Raw genomic sequence first — 19,819 nt, forward strand, 5'->3', positions numbered from 1 at the left:
GACACGGCTCTGGTCATCCATTGACCATGAAATTTGGCAAATATGTTATTAAATGTATTAGAAATTCCAATCTTCGGTACAATAGAAACTATCAAACACAAACTTATATCTGTAGTGGTAATTTCAGTTATAAACTTTAAGAATAATAATAAAAATTGTACTATTCATTATAGTTCAATAATACTGTTCAATTTATATTTTCGTTGCATTAGGCAGCACAAATCTCGACAAACTTGTGATTAGGGCATATAAGCCTTGAAATTCACTTTGGGAGGAAATTCCGAATAAACCATTATTGACCGAACATAGTTCACATCAGTCCCTGAAAGTGTAAACTTTTGTCTTTATTTTGACAGTCGGCTTATACGTCCTAATCACAAGTTTTCCGAGAAATAGTCACCACCAATACACCAATCCCCTAATCGTACTCCAGCCCACAACTTATTTGGTATTTATGTACTTTGAATGAATCATTCTATGGTTACCCATTCTAACGTCAGTTTAGGATTGTTTGGTGGCCGCTTTGTCCCACCAAACACAACATAATGAAAATGAAATTAGATTCTGAATTTCTTGTAGCAACGCCGGTTTTGCAAGATACTGATGAGACGAAGTCGAAATGCAACTCTATGACATCCATTTTGAAAATGATGTATTTAAAAATACCAATGCTATCTTCCGTGGTAGGTACAATAACGGCACAACACTTTAAATTTGAAGAGGTTCGCAGAAGAAAACAAATTATTTTTTCGAACTGAAGTACCGTCCCGAAGCACTAGGTGAATGAGAAAAATTTAAAACTACATATTGCAATTGTGCCTCCCATTTAAGAAGCAACCATAATCAACCACTAATAGCTCATAAAAAGATATCAGAATGTGCTTTAAATTGAGCGTGAATATCTATAAATAAAAAACCGCAACGAGATTCCCCGATCCGGCAGTCAGCGCTTTGCAAATCTACTTTCCATTTCATTCCCCACACGTCATATCATCGTCGGTCCCTGACCATACTCAACTACATATGTACGTATATACGGCGCTCGATCCAATCCCGTGTTCTATTCCCGGTTCATTCCCGTGAGCTGTCGCAAATCCTACCTAACACAATTAGAATCACCCATACAAACACTCAAGCAGCCAGCGCTCCCCATTCTCCATCCACATTCGGCGGCTCGAGCGTCACGAGACTCGATTCGGTTCCTGTGCTGTGCTGTGCTCCCCATATGGAGTCCCGTCCCGACCGACAGGCCGACACAGCCAGAAAGTAAACGTAAAACCCGAACCTTTCCCAACATGAAATTGAATGTTCCATCTTTGCCTTTCCATATAATAGCCCATACCAACATACCAACCGCTTGAGCATAGATTTATTTTTATATTACCTTCATCTGGTTCCCCTTTTCGTACGCTCGGTCGGTTTGTGCTTTGCCGGATTGCTCTCACCATTCGAACTCTCGTTTTGCGTTGCCCCACACTATGCCCTGCCGGTCCTGTGGGTGGTGGGTGCCTGGTTGGGTGGCATGTGAGGGCAAACATTTCTCCGCTCATTCAAAACAAATTAAAAATACAAACACGACTGCGACGATAAAAAACAACTCGCGATGTGATCGTGTATTTGTGCAACACGAGCCGTTCGGCGAGTTGACCCTCGTGCATGGCCATCATCATATCAGTGGCAGTACTATTCCTGCTACTACTACTACAAAAGTACACAACCGAGGCTAACATCACAACTTCGGATGAACTGCCGCCGGTTCGTTTCGACTACTTCCCCATCGTGTTCGGATGAACGCTCTCACTGGCAGCTCTCAACACTCAGCTCTCTTCGTTGTCTGCTTCACTCTCGGCAGAACTTCGTGTCGGATGAACAACGCAAAGTTTATGCACAAAACGGAATCGGGCATCGAAACAAAACAGCAATCGCGGAAAAAATGCATGTTGATGTTACCTTCGCAAAGATCGGCTATGTTTAGAGGCGGCTTTCGGTGAGTTTTGGTTGGGCTCACGTTTCGCTCAGGTGCAAGGTGAAATGTGGCGTGTGGTGTACTTTGTAGTGGTTTGTTGTTGTTGTTGTTGTTGTTGTTGCTGCTGTTGTAGTCGTAAACTAAAGCTGGCGAAGGGCGAAAGGGGTAGAAGATGTACGTATGTTTTAATTGTGGGTATTGTCTGTAGATCGTCTTCACTTCCGGCGTTTCTTGAATCAGCTGTTGTTTGCGGTGCCGAAATGTGTTTTAATTAGTGAATGCTGCCGATGAGTACTGTTGATTAATATGGTAATTATTGTAGTGAAATGAATTTTTAAGACTTAATAGATACTGCATTCTATTGAAAGCACCGCATTTGGTAGGTAATTGCTTGTTATTTCTGTGAGGAGCAGTCCAATAGTAGTACTTCTAGTCTAATGGGAATTACCCGAAAATGTCATGAGTCATGTTTGCGAAAAATGATGACCATCTTGCATACTGCAAATGTCAGTACAGCAGGAAAACGGTTTGTTTTTTTCCTTTGGATAGATCAACTATTATTTGTTATTGGAACACCGTTGGAAAGTTTATAGCGGAACGTTTCTAGAAGTCAACATTAATTTGAATTTAAATTTAGGAACATTTTACAAATATTTTCTTCAGCTAAATTTGCTCTCGAAATTACCAAATTTTTTCGCTCAATTCTTAATATTCACTACTCGTTGCCATGAATGTTGTAGATCCGAGTTAAAGCATTTATCCGTTGATAATGATTACAAATTAATAGAATTATTGTTCAATGCATGTAAGAAATATAACTAGTTTTTAATGACTTTGAGCCATTAACGGGGGATATCCTCTATTAAGCATAGAGCTTGTCCGATCGACACTCCGAATATATTTGCTCACTTTGCAATTCATCCCGTCTCGAGTAGCGGAAATGTGAAAAGAGAACAGTTTGGAAAATTGATCAGCATTGCTATCGGCCGATATGAATTTTAAGCGAAGGTTTGTTTTTCTAATCCAGAATGGCAATCAATAAAAACTCGCGAGAAATTGTTATTCTCCACAAACTTTTGAGTTGGTTTAAAAAATAGATGCAGTGATAAAATTTTTCTGAACATTATGGGATAAGCAACCATGACCGTAAAAATGGATCATTTTGTGAATTTTAATTGAGAATATTGTGAAAGTGGTCATTTTTTTTGTTTTTGATGTAAAATGGTCATTTTAAAATCCTGTTTTTACGGCCTGTTTTGTTGGAGGTTTAAAATTGGAGAAGCTGGAACGAAAATTTCAAAAAATTGTTAATATCAATATCCTACTCTACTAGTCCTCATAGAGGAGCACAAAAATATAAATTATTTGAAAACAAAAAAAAACGATGCATTTTTTATAAAAAAAATATCATTTTGAAAAATTCCCGCATTTTGCATTTTATAATGACTTTTCGTTTTTTGTTTTGCTTTTTTTTTGTTTTTTTCCTTATTGTTTTTTTTGTTTTGTGCTTTTTACTCCGCAAATATTTGGTCACTTTGCTGTTCATCCCAGTTCGAGTAGCGGCAATGTCATTATGGGATAAGTTATGTACAATGCACATTATGGGGTAAGTCCGTTAAAACACAACAAAAAAAATCTTGTAACTTTACATCTTGCCAGATGCACATAAAAGGAGCGTCCCAATTCACATAAATTTACATTTAATTTCATTTCATGTTGTTTGGCTTTTCTTGGGTCATTCAGTCTGAATTTTACATCAATTTATCTCACAAAGTTTAATTTTACATATCAGAACATGTAAAATCCTAGTATCAGACATGTAATTTTCATTTTTTCTATGAGTGAATGCGTAGCGTGGCTATTTTGGGAATTTTATTTGGGCTTATTGTGACTTTTTGATGGAAAATGGCCGCTTTAAAATTCAGTTTCTACGGTATTTTTTGTTGGAAACCCAGAAACTGAAATCAAATTTCCGAAAAAATATTACTCTATATCATAATGGGTCACAGAGAAGTTAAAATATATCAATTTCAGAAAAAGATTTGAAAAATAAATCGATATTTTTGTTTACAATTTTTTTTTTACATTTTGAAAAATCACCGAATTCTCTTTTTGTCTTTTGTCTATCGATTTTTGGTTTTTGCTTTTAGCTTTTAGCTTTTAGCTTTTAGCTTTTAGCTTTTAGCTTTTAGCTTTTAGCTTTTAGCTTTTAGCTTTTAGCTTTTAGCTTTTAGCTTTTAGCTTTTAGCTTTTAGCTTTTAGCTTTCAGCTTTTAGCTTTTAGCTTTTAGCTTTTAGCTTTTAGCTTTTAGCTTTTAGCTTTTAGCTTTTAGCTTTTAGCTTTTAGCTTTTAGCTTTTAGCTTTTAGCTTTTAGCTTTTAGCTTTTAGCTTTTAGCTTTTAGCTTTTAGCTTTTCGCTTTTCGCTTTTAGCTTTTAGCTTTTAGCTTTTAGCTTTTAGCTTTTAGCTTTTAGCTTTTAGCTTTTAGCTTTTAGCTTTTAGCTTTTAGCTTTTAGCTTTTAGCTTTTAGCTTTTAGCTTTTAGCTTTTAGCTTTTAGCTTTTAGCTTTTAGCTTTTAGCTTTTAGCTTTTAGCTTTTAGCTTTTAGCTTTTAGCTTTTAGCTTTTAGCTTTTAGCTTTTAGCTTTTAGCTTTTAGCTTTTAGCTTTTAGCTTTTAGCTTTTAGCTTTTAGCTTTTAGCTTTTAGCTTTTAGCTTTTAGCTTTTAGCTTTTAGCTTTTAGCTTTTAGCTTTTAGCTTTTAGCTTTTAGCTTTTAGCTTTTAGCTTTTAGCTTTTAGCTTTTAGCTTTTAGCTTTTAGCTTTTAGCTTTTAGCTTTTAGCTTTTAGCTTTTAGCTTTTAGCTTTTAGCTTTTAGCTTTTAGCTTTTAGCTTTTTGTTTTTGGGTTTTGGTTTTTGGTTTTTTGTTTTTGGTATTTGGTTTTTGGTTTTTGGTTTTTGGTTTTTGGTTTTTGGTTTTTGGTTTTTGGTTTTTGGTTTTTGGTTTTTGGTTTTTGGTTTTTGGTTTTTGGTTTTTGGTTTTTGGTTTTTGGTTTTTGGTTTTTGGTTTTTGTTTTTTGGTTTTTGGTTTTTGGTTTTTGGTTTTTGGTTTTTGGTTTTTGGTTTTTGGTTTTTGGTTTTTGATTTTTGTTTTTTGGTTTTTGGTTTTTGGTTTTTGGTTTTTGATTTGTGGTTTTGGTGCTTTGGTTTTTGATTTCTGGTTCTTGGTGTTTGGTTTTGGTTTTGTGGGGCTTGGTTTTTAGTTTTTGGTTGGGTTTGGCTTGGTAGTAATAAAGTAGAATTAACTAAACATATTCTTGAGATTCAATTGAGATTTTTGCGAGATGCTAAAATATTGTGAAACTGTAAACTTTTCTGCAACATGTCCTTTTCTTATGGTAGAAGTGTTGATTTTCAAATTCAATAGTGTAGTGACTAACATTCTTTTTTCTACAGTTATCTTTGTTTATTTTGTTATTTCCACCCTAATTGCTCTCTATTTATTTCGAAGAAAAACAACGTAATTTGTCATAAACCTAAGCGAGCACCAAAATATATAGCGAAACACCTCAAAAAATGCTAATTTGCTGCCGTACACTTCACCGTAAACACTCATTATTTTGGATGATGAATCATACCTTACATTCTCGCACTACAATTCAAGTGGAGACGAAGCCTATCACTGCACTGACAACATTGAAGCGAAGCAATACCAGTCTATTTTAAATATGTCGGCATCGAAATTCGATACGGAGCTGTGGATGTTGGCAACCATTTTGAGATGGTTGTAATGAGTATCTATGATCCGTTCAGACAAAGGTAAAGCGGTCAATGCAGATGTCGATGCACAGGCACGTCAAATCGACAATGTTTGGATTGTTGTCAAATTTGGGGGCTTCAAACGTGCAGCCATTAATTTCCGTAATCAAGCAAGGGTTAAAAGGAACCGGTATCATCACCTGTTTTTTATACACCTCGCCGACGTCGGCTGTACAACTTGGTAATGAGTTTTGTTCCATCAACGACCATGCGGTAGACTTGGGTGGAAAGCCCAACTCCTACCAGCAGAAGGCAAAGTATTCTTCACATTTCCTTTCGATCATGTCCATATGAGCCTGCCTAGTCCTAGTTTTCCGTTCTAAGTATATAACTGATTCGCTCGAGAATACCTATCCGTCTTTCAAATTCATTCCTTTCGTTTCTATTAGTCGTAAATTGGTAGCCAACAAAATCGATACAGTAGAACCTTGCGGTAATTAAAATATAGTAACAAAAGAATATTATTTATTCGGAAAACATCGACATCAAACCAGCTACCACATTTTATTGTCATTCCAAATTCTTGATTCCGAACACTGTGCAGTATAGTATTCTCCTCGCATATTTTTCATTCTTCAGTTAATATACCAAGGATAGACGAACCCTAAATATTGCTTCTGAGAGTAGTGTAGAGTCATCGCCAAAAAAACAGCTCCCAACAACTCACGCCAAAAGAATCACTTTCTTTCCAACAGAGCAACTAATTAATTTGGTTGACAACTGCTTAGCATACACTCACTGACAGTACTCATAAGATCCCTATCAGCTGTCGACGGAATCATTGTATCGGGTCAGCTCAGCAGCTTTAGCAGCTCATACCGAGTGTAGCTATAAATACATATGGGATTTTCGATTGATTGGCACCGGTGTAGTGGAGTGCACTGAAACTGCACCGTTTTTGCACTTTCTAGCAGAAGTGCAGAAAACTGGGTATGTTCCATTGACACTTCTGCTAGAAAGTGCAAAACCAGTGCAATCCACTACACCGGTGTCAATCAATCGAAAATCCCAATAGAAACCAGAATCTCATCTTGTGCGCGATTCAAAAAACTCATACACCCTCACAAGCATCCACGCGGCAGGGTCATAAACTCCTCCATTTGGTATTCCTCTCTGTATGCGCTTATCTCAAAGACGGCTTGTTCTGAGCTCCGTTCTGGACGGCCGCCGTCGGTGATGGTTTTCTCGTAGGCGCGCACGGTGTTGCATAATGCCAGACACAGGCGCAGACTGCATTGCTTGCGGTTCGCGGGGATCCGGTCGAGTTGGCGGGCGTTCTTGGCGGAGGGCGTGTGGAGTTCTCGCAGCGATGTGCGATCAAAAAGAGGAAAACATGATCGAGAATCAAGCGGGCCCCGGTCCCAGAAACGCGCTGTGCATAGCTCTCTGCCTCATTACGGTTCTTATTACGCAATCCTTTCCGTCCCGCTTTGTGCTGCTGGGTACATTCCCGGTTCTTGTGGACCCAGTCGCGCCGTGATGCAATCGGAGAAGTGAAGAATGCAGAAGAACAAGCCGGTTCTCGGTTGATTTCCTTGTGGGTTGAGTGTGATATTTTTTGTTCTGCTTTGCTGTTCTTACGTGATGAGCAATAAAACATGTTGCTTTTCTGCATGTGACTTCTCCGCCGAGTCGAATCCTTTTAGCAGTGCAGTATGTACTGCTTTGCGTCACAAAGCTGGTGTGAATGGTTTGAACAGAAATATTTCCCTAAACCAATTTGTGTTCCCATGGAGACGCACGGTGTTTCGTTTCGTTTCTCGCACTCGAAACAAGATTCCTGCCCCAATCCTATTACTGTGCCGTGAGCCAATAGCCACTACACGAACTACTTTCTTTGTGGGATCTTTTTCGTTTGCTTTTGTTTTCGCTGCAGTAGAGGTCTTTCAACTGCATAGCAACTTGGCCGGTCAGCGGCACGGTCATTGTCGTTCCACGGACGGTGCTGATAAGTGCAGTGTAGAGTTACTATTTTTTGTTTGTCTTTTGTGTGAATTAGTATGTGTGTGTATGTTTTGCTTTCGGTTTGCCCTTTTTCGTTGAACCGTGCTGTAACTCAGTGGTCGCGTGTCCGGAGAAAGGCAGGTGCAGCCAGCGGAGAACGGCTTGCGAATCCCTCGTTCATGATCGACTTCAACCAGAGAGCTCAACTTCAGTTTGGGTTGGATGCTAAAAGATAGGTTACAACCGGTGAAGGGAAGAGATAACTGACGTAAAATAGTTGGAAAAGAGAGCCGGTGAACTTTTCTACTCAACGATGGTACCCGGTTCGGTACGGTTTTGGTTTAGAAAATGAAGTGTTTTTCGATTTTCAGCGAGAGACGGTTTGTGTGCGTAACATAATTGCACGTGTAAAATGAATAATTATGCCGTGTGCTACGGATGATGAGTTTACTCATACGTTTACTTCAATCACGCAGCCGAGTCCGATGGTGAAGGGAAAATTTTAAACGAAACCAAAAGTTGCTAACATTATGGGAAATAAACATGCGATAATAGAGCAGGGGTGGTGAAAAATGAAACGAATATAAAAACAATAACAAAACAATTTAGAGGCATGCTTGAGACGATGCAATTTTACTTGAGAATTAAGGTTGGACAGAGAAAGGGTAAAATTCGCAAACGAAAAACGCAGTTTTTTCCACACCGTATGTCAGATCTTCATAAAAATCAATCAGCAGTACTGTAACCACATTCTACATACGCTGATTGATTTTTATGAAGATCTGACATACGGTGTGGAAAAAACTGCTTTTTTCGTTTGCGAATTTTGCGCATTCTCTGTCCAACCTTAAGGCTTTATGGGCAGCTATGCTTAAAAATTTATGAACATTATGATTTGAGATTGATAAAAATATTAATTTATTGATTATTCATTTGACTCTTACCAGTCAAAACATAAATATTAAAAACTAACATGTTTAAAGTGTTATTATTCAATCCTTTGCAATCCTTACAAATTGGTTCTAGAGTAACTAAGGAAGAAATAAAGTGCCTCAATACATTTATCGTCCTTGGTGGAGAGAACTTCTCCATAATGCAACATACTTTTGATAGTGTTCCAGGAGACAGATTCTGCAATTTTTCATCGACTGCATTATCTTCATAGTACACGGGATTCTTGATTCTAATATTCTCAAACTCAACATAGTGTTTCATGTTGTTGCATGTTTATGCTTACATGATTCAGCTGTATAGTAGGGGAAAATGGTCGGTAGCCGGCACCCCTATGTAACTTTAGTCAGAAAGCAGATTCTGACAAATCTTATTTGTGTGCTATATTCGCACGTTATTTTCGAACCGACAGCTGAAGCAAACAATTTCGTATGTCCTTGAATATTTTTTGAACAAGATAAAATCTGCTCAAAAGTTTTTTTTTGATCATTCGCTTAGTGTTATAGAAAGAAGTAAATCGATCGAAAAAATATGCGCATTGAATATTTACGAAGTGAATTTACTCTATATTGTGATTCAACATGGAATGGCGATGAAATGCTCGCAAATAGGTTACTAAAGTCATTTGTCAGCACTCAAGCATGGTCGGTTGTCGGCACCCTATTTTTATGGCAAATTCTGAATTCTCTCTGACCCAAATTAATATAAGTATTTTCGGAACGGGCTTGACGAGTATATGCCAAAGATTGATTTTTGACACAATTTTGAAAACCAAGATGGCGACATCCGGTTTAGTGTAATTCTCTATACCCTATCTATACAATATGGATATTTTCGACACAGTTTTTATGATTTGATACCAAACGTTCATAGGAGAGACTCCTATATACCGTTAAACTTAAAAGAAATTCCATACTCTATATCATCATTCAGAACAGTAATTCTTTCAACTATCTCATGTTTTACACTTATCTAGTACTAACTGAGTATAACCAGTAGTTAGCATAACAATAAACAAATCGCGCGCGGAAACGATTGTTTAGAACAGGAAATCTTTTTTTTGCATTCGGCATTCAATTTTTGCAATTCAAGATTAGTAAAATGTCCTCATACTACGAAACCGCTATACGTGTGCAATTCCAACGATCTATAAGAATAGTACCTGACACGAGAAAAAGGAAATCGCTCACAAATACCTAAGATTCGGAATTTTATTCAAGCGATCGCCGGAAAAACTTTTCACAGACACGGCAGAATACACAAAACATTCGCGGCGGAATGAAAAATTGAACGATATCGATTTATTAAAATATAAGCAATACTCCTCATAGACGGCAATTCGGAGTTTAATTTGCATATTTAACTAATTAACTGAACTTAGTGTTACTGAGGCTGGAACTAGTGTTGTCCGCTTATGTGGAACATCGTGCGCAAACGCTATGCTTGTCGAAGCGGCTTATAGAGGAAATCGATAGCACCCCAGAGCTTCCACCGCGCTGTCCAACGGGAAGACTGAAAGTGCACGTCCGAGTGCCTAATCAAACGGTACAGGAAACTATCAGTAGCAGCACTGGCGTGAGAGTTGGTACCAGTCCAGCAATGAAGACTGAAGGAACGCGCTTTGTTCCGATTGTAAATTCGTCACTAGTAGATAGGAAACCCTTGATCGAAGAAATCAGTTCGCAACCAGTGGCAGCGACAACGATTCAGTTAGACGATTCTCAGTCGTCGAATGTTAATTTACGAAAACGATGTGATATGACTAGTGGTAGTAATATTAGTAGTAATAGTAATAACAGTAGTAATACTACGAGTAACCGAGTTGGTGCTGGGCACGTTGCACAAATAGTGCACACAACCGCTGGAAGGCAAATCATTTTAACAACCAATACTAGTGGGCAAGTATCGGGTACTACGGGCACTACGCTACTGACGGCTAGCGGACAGCGTTTGACACTTGTGAATCGATCAGGAGTGTCGAGTCACATCACTAGGTTACCTACCGTCCCCAGACAATTGCCAGTGCAACCAAACACCCAGAATGCAGCTACAGTAGCAATCCCAATATCTTCGACGCTGGCGACTTCCATTGTGCAACAACTCAAGCACCATTCCTATTCGTCTACTGCCAATTTAACTCCGGAGGAGCTGGAACGGAAAGTTCGCACTGAATTCTAACTAGCCAGCGTAGAAGAATCTCGTAAAGAACGAAGAGGTCAAATTTTGGAACTGCTCGGTGGATGGAATCAGAAGCGCTGTGATTCTGCACCTATATATGGGGAAGATTTGCGTGAATCTGTTAGCAGAATTTGCGGTGAAAGCTTTACGGATGTTAATTCGGTTCCCATAACTTCTATCGGCAGCTATTACTGCGCGGAAGCACTTCAAAATCCAAGCATGAGCCTTTCGTTTGCCATCAAGACTATTCAGCAACGAACTGAAAACTTTCGTTCGTTGTTGAATAATTTCGTCATTTACGTACCTGCTGTTTGTGCCCCTGCACCTAGTCTCCATATATCGCACCCACATCCGTCTCGTTATAACGAGGAAAGAGAAACAGACAAAGAGATTCAGTTGACACTCAAATCCACCCTGAGGATGCTTCATCCGATCATCTCGGCGATGAGTACGCAGTTCCCCGATCCTCGCCTGATCCAATATGACTGTGGTAAGCTGCAAACCTTGGACCGATTGCTGAAACAGCTCAAATCGGGCGGTCATCGAGTTATAAAAAATTATTATCATGGTCATATTTATCTGCGTTTGGACGGTACGACCAAAGTTGAACAGAGACAGCTTTTGATGGAACGATTCAATGGTGATAAGCGTATGTTTGTGTTTATTCTTTCCACTCGATCCGGCGGAGTTGGTATCAATCTGACCGGTGCGGATACTGTGATATTTTACGATTCTGACTGGAATCCTACCATGGATGCACAAGCACAAGATCGGTGTCATCGGATCGGACAGACGAGATATGTCCATATATACCGTCTGGTCAGTGAGAAGACCATCGAGGAGAACATCCTTAAGAAGGCCAACCAGAAGCGTATGCTCGGTGATTTGGCAATAGAGGGTGGTAATTTTACTACTGCCTATTTTAAAAGTACCACCATCCAGGATCTTTTTGCGGTTGACAATGTTGAGGAAGATGCGTCCGCACGGCTAGCTGAAGTTATCGAGAGAGAAAAAGAGCGCAAAGAACGTCTTCAGCAGAGTTTAGCTGTTGCTAGTACCTCGGCTAGCAATAATAGCGCTGCTGGATCCGCCTCAAGTGCTCCACTGGAAGAAACCAAGTCGGCTATTAATGTATTCGAATCTGCGCTTGCTGCAGCTGAAGACGACCAAGACGTACAAGCAGCCAAATTTGCTAAAGCAGAAGCATCCGCTGATTTGGAAGAATTCGATGAAAATATCCCGATAGATCAAGAACTGCGCGAGCGAGAACCAGAAATGAGCAAGGCCGAGAAGGAGGTTCAAAATCTTATTAGTCAGCTAAGTCCCATCGAAAGGTACGCTATGCGTTTCGTGGAAGACACGGAAGGTACTTGGACTGCCATTCGGTTAAAGGCTGTCGAGGCGGAGATAGAGCAGCAGAAGCGCGGCTGGGAAGCCAACCGGTTGGCACAACAGAAACGAGAAGAGGAAGCAGCTCGCCAACAGGAAGCCGAAGAGAACGATTTACTGACGTTCTCTCGCGAGGATGCCCAGAATCAGGTTAATAAATCTAGCTCTAAATTTAATTCTAGCTTTACTGGAGGTAAACTGAACAATAATAATGTTAGTCGAGAGGGCAAAAAAATTATCCAACGAAGGGTTGCACTGGTAAAAAATTCTCACAAAGGTTTATTGGGTAAACGGAAGGAATCGGTCAAAGAGGTGAATGAAAGGGGAAACTGTAGGGCCAGGAGCAAATCAGTCCCACCTTCTATGGCTAGTAAAAAAGCTAGGAGATTAGCAATTTCGAAGCAAAGCGAACAATCATCGAATTCCGTACTCAGAAAAAGAAGGGAAAGTGCACATAACAATAATGTTAAGTCAGTAGATGCTCCCAAGAAACGGTTGAAGAAAAGTCCAGGAAAGCGAAATGCTAGCTATAACGAACATAAGGACAGGAGAACTGGCGATTCTGAGTCATTGAAAAATGACGAAACAGTGAAAGAGGCTAAGTGTAGTGAAGAATTTGATGTGAATGTAGCTTGGATGTAATGATCGATTCGAATGATGCGCCGGACTCGGATTCAAACCAGATGTATAATTATTAATCATCTCAGGACGATGAATCCGGCAGTCAAAGTCAAGACGACGTTGATCACAAAATAGCGAACAAATCAGCTTCTTATGTGAAGTTGTCTGAAAGCGGTACAGGCGAAGATACGGCCAGCACGCCACGCACGAGATCTCGTGGTTCGGTTAAGATCAATTTATGGACTTTAGATGACAGCCCCATCCTTCCAGCTATCAAAAGGCCTAGAACAGCAGATAATTCTAGGAGTAGGAAAAATACATCGTCAGAACATCATACGCACAGTAATGAAATCCATTCACAAGAAAAATTTTCAGTTTTGCTTAATGAAACAACAAAAACGATCGAAGACAGTGCAAATGACGTGGATGAGAGCACAAACCCAGCGCACGACACAGTCGATATTAGTGACAGTGTAGAAACAAATGTGTGCGACACTATCAAAGAACTGAAAATTATTGTCACCGATGTGAAACAAATGAAGCATGCTAAAGTGTTGGATGGATTTTCAACAGCACATCGAACACCTTCGCCAAAATCTAGGAAGATGAAAAGGCCCTGTCCAAAGTCGGCTAATAATCGCACACTAGACAGTTGGGTATCTAAGACGTTGAGAACAAGTACCACAACCAGCGAGAATCTGATTCCAACAACAAATGATAAAGCCTCTTTGCAGAGCGGGCGAACGACACGTGCGTCGGCTAAAGTAGAAGGGATTGGACCTATTGAGAATGGTGAAGCGTGAATTTGACAGCTTTGTTAGTCAGTTTGTATATATGAGAGAGTGACAGACCACGGTAAAATTCAGACGTCCCCGTTACACCAGTTCGGGACAGTTTCCGGCCACAATAGCCAGAGTGCGAAGTGTGCGTGTGTGACGGAAAGTTATCCGTCGTAAAGTGCCAGCCCGTGGTTTGTGCGCTTGTTTATTTTGTGGTGTTGGATCGCCGTCGGGGGAAACTAATCATCAAGGAATTTTCGCTTCCCCGGCTAACCGCAAAGGATCCAGACGCACCAATCCGCCCTCGCTGGGAAGGATAAGCCGAACGAGCTTTGCTCTCCTTCCCAGCTAATAGCCAAGGAGGGTGAAGCAGGGTGGACAAAGGCTCCCCCTGGGAAGAACACTGCGGTGTCTTCCGGGATTCTTTGCGGGGAGCAAAGAATCCGGTGATTCATCACCACCGTCGCTAGGGAGGTTCCAACAAAGGAGCCAAGCTCACCTCCCTAGCTAAACGCCAAGGACCGCTGCCGGAGCAGCCAACGGAAAACGGGAGAACTCGGCCGTTGTAGTCCCGGCCGGTCGGATGAAACCGTCGCCTTCCTGTTAGCATCAGCAGTATCGGATCAGTTGTGACCACGAACAGCCACAAGGGAGAGTAGGTGAATAAAATCGGTAAATTTAGTAATTTATTTGTTTGTTTACCCTTTTTTTTGTTATCTTACGAAAATCCGAAATTCGCCATGCTTTCATGTAGTGTGTAGCGCAATACCAAGAAGTTTTTCTCGCGAATGTTCGTGTCCGGCGTTATCTCGAAAGCAAGAAATACATCACAGACAAGTATGAATACACGAAGAACATGGTATACTAAAAGTGTTTTCATTCTTTTGTGCGAGCATGAACGGCTTTTTACACACAAGCGAACGAGAATTTCGCTGTATAGAATCAATAATTGCTGCGTCTAGTATCTCGAAACCAGCAACCAGCACATCCAGTGAAGTAATAAACAATAAAGATAAGGACGATACTCGGAATATTTTTTATGAATTCATTCATACTTTGTGGTTCACATTTTCAAGTATATTACGAGTCAACATATATAATTTTGGCATGGCCTTAATATTTCCAAGTGAACAATGTCACGAAACCTAGATAATTATTTATAGATTCATGTTTGGTTTGTAAACTGGTTCTTGATTCATAGTATATTATTCTAGATCTATCTTGCGTGCGCGTATTAAAACACTATTTGAGAAACTTGCGGATGTTGTGACCGCATATTGTTTTTCGGAAAGTAGACAGAAAATGATGAAAAATGGCGGCTTATATTTGCCTGAAGAACATTAGATTCGGTTTTTATGAGTATTTGAAGATTTTTTTTGAATTATCGATCACAAATATATTTATTTCTAAAAAAATTCTATCACCAAAACTATTTTTTCAGGAGATGCGTTATTTTAGGATATAAAACTTCTTCAAAGGTACTGAACCCTTAAAATTTGCGGTACTGAAATTATGTGATCTTGACTGTAAAAGACTGTTTTTTTAACATAAATATTCTTGTCTTTAAAAGTGCATAACATGAGAACTCGATTTTGTATGCTAAATTTATTTAAGCTGTTCCATTCACACGTAAATGTACACCATAAATACCCACCTGCTTTACTTGCTTTATTTTGCTCAATTTGTAATTCCACTGGGTGGTTATTTTATGGTTGATAATACAGCAAATCTTCAAATGCTTGTCCAAACCAGCCTGGGGACAACTTGACAGATAGTGCTTGTTTCATATATGTATCATTAATTTGATGGTGGCGCTAGTATGCCTTCTCCGTACGAGTACCACGAACAACGAAACGAAATAGTTTCAAGAGAAAAGCGTGTTTCGTTACGTGTGTTATGAACGCCGTCAATGCAGCAAGAACAACATTTAGAAAAAGAGTATTCCAAAATGTGGATAAAGAAAACAATTATTAGAGAATAAATTTATCCCTAACTGGAAACTGTCAGCAAGGTACATAAATCTTATTATAAATTTAACTGGAAGTCGTTGTTTTTTTTGGTTTTATTGTTGTGTGAAGTGTGTAATCGGTAAATCATTTGTGCTTTTTGCCCGAGAAATATGAATGAAAATCATTTTGGCCAATGAAAGTAAATCATAAAGCCTAACAATTCGTGAACATATGACATCTTGTTTCAAATTAATTAAGAACGTCAAGAATTCTAGAATGTTGTTTGGGAATATAAACGAAATATGTAGGATTTTCTACACAGTTAGCAAAATTTGTGCGCTTTCACCAGAATTCTGGCAGCAAACCGGTAGTGCCCGGTTTTAGCAAGAATGCTGCCAGGAATATACAATTATGTTCGACTCTTGCCAGAGTTTTGTTCGACTTTTGCAATAATTCTGTCTAAAAGATTTTGCGATGGTTTTGGTACGAATCCCTTCAGAATTCATTTCGCATATTACTCAGCTCCAGCCCGACAGAAAACTAATTGAACGGCGTCTACCGGAGAATTTCATGTTGGTTCGATTCTGAAGATTTTTGGAAATTTCAATATAAGTGGAAGTGGCTCGATTTTGAAACCCATCTTCTTGTATTTCTGAAAATCGATTTAGTTTTCTTGGATTATTTAGATCCAAAATGTAATCTATGTTTCTGTTAAGGTATGAACAGCTTCTAATTTGAACAGCGAAATAAATTTGGTGATAGAAATGCTTAAATTGTTCATTTTTTACAGATATAGAAAACAATAGATGGGATGCGCCTTTTTTAAATTTTGTTCCATTCGAGCCGCCATGACATCACCAAATCACCACAAAATTTGCTTATGAGTTCAATATATGGGAGCTGTCAAGTTGTCCCCGGGCTGGTCCAAACCGACCCTGACTTATTAGATACAAATGGAAAACGTCATTTTCCACAGTTTTCCGTCTACTTTCCGAAAAACAATACGCGGCCACAGAACACTCAGGTTGATTTTTTTTGTAGAACAGTGTAAGTTTACAAATTTAGAAGATATGCTAAGCATTTTCTCGTTTATGCAACTCTGCTCATAGCCTTGAAATTGCTACGTAGATTATTCCTCAAAAATTGGAATATTATTCAAGGGTTCAAATCTGTTCTGTGGTTCATAAATTTTAAACTAGTAGTGCGTAGCTGCTATCAACCAGTCTCAGATTCAAGCAGCTGACATAAATAACTTTTTGGACTCTGCACATTGTTATTCATATAATAAGGTTCAGCGTGAGGTCGAGAAAGAAATATTTACTCCGGGAAAACATGGGTATCTTTTTCTTAATTAGTTATGGAATTTGCATTTCGATTTGGTCTCATTAGAATCCGACACTAACTTAGTGATAGGACTAAGCTAGCGACGGATTGTCGCTAGCTTCAAAAACAAAAACGCTATTTGTGTCTGAGCAAACCTCTGGTCTTGCGTGATGTTCCGCAAGAAAAGAAGTTCTGCTTAAGCTGATGAGAATTATTGAAATTGTTCTTTTTCTTACATATTTTTTAAATTGAACAAATTAGTGAAATTCAGTACCCTGATATATGTATATTCACTTTTAATGCAAATAACATTAACCTATGTTATCATTTGACGAATCTGCATAGGAGAAAAGCCAAACAAAGGTCGTAGCAGCGGCTCAATTTAGGTTTTTTCTATTTACATCTCACAGATATAACTTACAGCCAGTACGCGATTCCGAACTGGTTTTGTCAAGTACTGATTTATGTCCTGTTTGCTGAATCTGAAGAAATGGCATGCAGTGAATCTTTTGTTGAATTTATATTACCTCAACGTACGGCAAATTGATGCCGCATACAACTCTCGAGCAAAGGGGTCATCACTCACCTAAAATGAAAACGAAAAATAAAATAATTAATTACTTTATAACGCCAAGAGATTTGTTGCATATCGTAGTGAAATGAAATCAGAAAAGTCACGCTTCTGAAGGTAATTCTAAATTACGTCGAAAGAGTTTGATATTTTCTTGAAAAGACAATGTATTGATGACACAGAGATGTTATATTGAGAAACAAATCAGTGGCGACAGTGGCGCCACTCAGAGCGTTCTTGTTCATTTGTCAACAAAAACACCATGCTTTTTTTAAATAAATAAAGGGTGTTGCAATCAAAGATTCAAACAAGAATGAGTGTGAACCGGTTCAACTTTTTATTAGGAAAATCAGAACATGTTTCTTTTACAAGCTCAATTAATACAGAATAAAGAAAAAAATATTCACTAAAGCTTCCTTGGGGTGGACGCAGCGTAGTTGGTAAATCGATTGCCTTGTACGCAGCGCACCTGGGTTCGATTCCCGACCCCGTACATAGGGTTAGAAATTTTTCATAACAGATTTTTCTAACCCGAAGAGGCGAATGACCTTAAGGTTAAAACCTCTATAATCGAAAAAAATCTTCCTTTATAGCGAATGAGAATTACCGGGCTTTTGGTCTGACTCCTTCCATCAAGTTTTGCACAGCCTCCTTGGTCACTTTTCTCGTCACAGAATACCAGATTGCTTTGAGTTGCATATTACTGACAAAATCCGGTCAAAACAGAACGAAATAATTCTTGAGGAAAGGCGACAGCTAAATTTTCAGGCACTCCAGCAAATAAATTTGCTGGTTGATTGTCCCGATTGTAATGTAAATCGACATTTGACAAGCTAAGGGAACAGATAGCGTGCTACACGAGATATTTCTTTGCGGAATTTAACAGTTACATGTGTTTGAAAATCTCTGTAACTTTTTCTCTTCCAGTCAATGAACAATATTTCTGGCCAGAAAGCTGTTTCAAGTCTGCCTTGACGTAGGTTTCGTCATCCTGTTCCACGCAAACAAACTTCGTCAGCAACTTGGTGTACAGCTTATGCGATCGTTCTCTGGCCTACTTGGAGTCACCACCTTCTTGTTAGTTGACAGTCCGGCTCGTTTTTTAGCTCGATGCACAGTGCTAGATGACACTGCCGGTAACATCTCGGATGGAGTGGTTGGGCTTCCACCTGTAACAGCTGTCACTCTTTTCGATTTCTCCCCGATACAGTCTTCCTGGCTGTCACCAAATGTTTTCCGAACATATTTTGTTATGTTGTGGACAGTTGATTTGGCCACATTCGAAAATTTCGCCAACATGCCTCGGAAGTAGTTCGAATTTTCGCGATGCGCTAATGAAACTTTGGTCCTTTGCTCTACTTGCTTCGATGCCATTTTCACAAATGAAGAGCAGTTGTCGAAATCAGTAGGCATGAACCACACACGTACATCTTTAGAATGTGTACACACATATCTTTAGAATGAGGAGTGTGCAGATTTTTTCATTGAAAAAAATACAAGTTGAAAATTTTTCAATTCAATCAATTTTCGAACACCCTTTATTCATTCAATTTTGAGGAATGCGTGGTTCCAAAAATATATGTTTTATCAGTAAATTCATATTTAAACAAGGCTCCATTTAACAATATAAGAAATGTAAAGAGACGTCATTATGCAGTAAAATTATTTCTTACAGAAATTTAAAGCATCTCACTTTCATCCACATGAATGTCGACAGAAATTGCTATTGTCCTTTAATGTATTTATGTATGAACAAAGAAATATGGAAATCGGAAATTTCGATAAATTTGAAACCACTAGTCTTTTTGGATGCGATTACAATGGATCTTCAACCGACCATTATTTGTCGTGTAATGATAACAACATTTTCATCAATCTAGTTGCAAATTGCCCCACAATGCATTCGAGTTAAGTGTCATTTCCCTTTGAATCAAGCGGCAATTCAATTCAGTACACATTTTTTTCATTTTCCCTTTTCCGACACTCGCATACAGATACACACAATTACGCTCATTATCCGGGGTCTCTAACACCCTTTACGATTTCATGAATGTGCGGAATAAAATCGCAACCATCGCAACACTAATGTTGTTGTTGTTGTTATTGCTAGTGGTGGTGGTTCCGCATGCTGCTGGGTTGTATTATTTTTCTTTTGCTCTTGCACTTCAATACATATTGTGCTAGGTCGTTGTGATGGGCGCCGCCGCCACCGGGGTGCGATGGTGTGGGGGAGGGGAAGTACGGCCGCATCGGAGGTCAATGGCTTTCCCTTCGACGATGTAAACAACGCTCTCGTTTGTCCCACCGTCGAGCGTCGCCGTACCCGGGCGGCCGAC

General features: G+C 39.2%; 2 protein-coding genes across 3 annotated transcripts in view; one reads left to right on the plus strand and one right to left on the minus strand.

Annotated features, from left to right (window-relative positions):
• The window catches only part of LOC131694313 (ecdysone-induced protein 74EF-like), a 252,280-nt gene that overhangs the window by 62,912 nt on the left and 169,549 nt on the right, over positions 1-19,819 (minus strand). The window lies entirely within an intron of this gene.
• Positions 10,852-13,709, plus strand: LOC131688332 (helicase domino-like; the record flags this gene model as incomplete). Its single annotated transcript, XM_058972534.1, has 1 exon — positions 10,852-13,709. A coding segment is annotated over one exon (2,031 nt), but the record flags the coding sequence as incomplete, so codon positions are not given.

The sequence above is a fragment of the Topomyia yanbarensis genome, chromosome 3 (genome assembly GCF_030247195.1).
Source record: "Topomyia yanbarensis strain Yona2022 chromosome 3, ASM3024719v1, whole genome shotgun sequence".
Classification (NCBI taxonomy): Eukaryota; Metazoa; Arthropoda; class Insecta; order Diptera; family Culicidae; genus Topomyia; species Topomyia yanbarensis.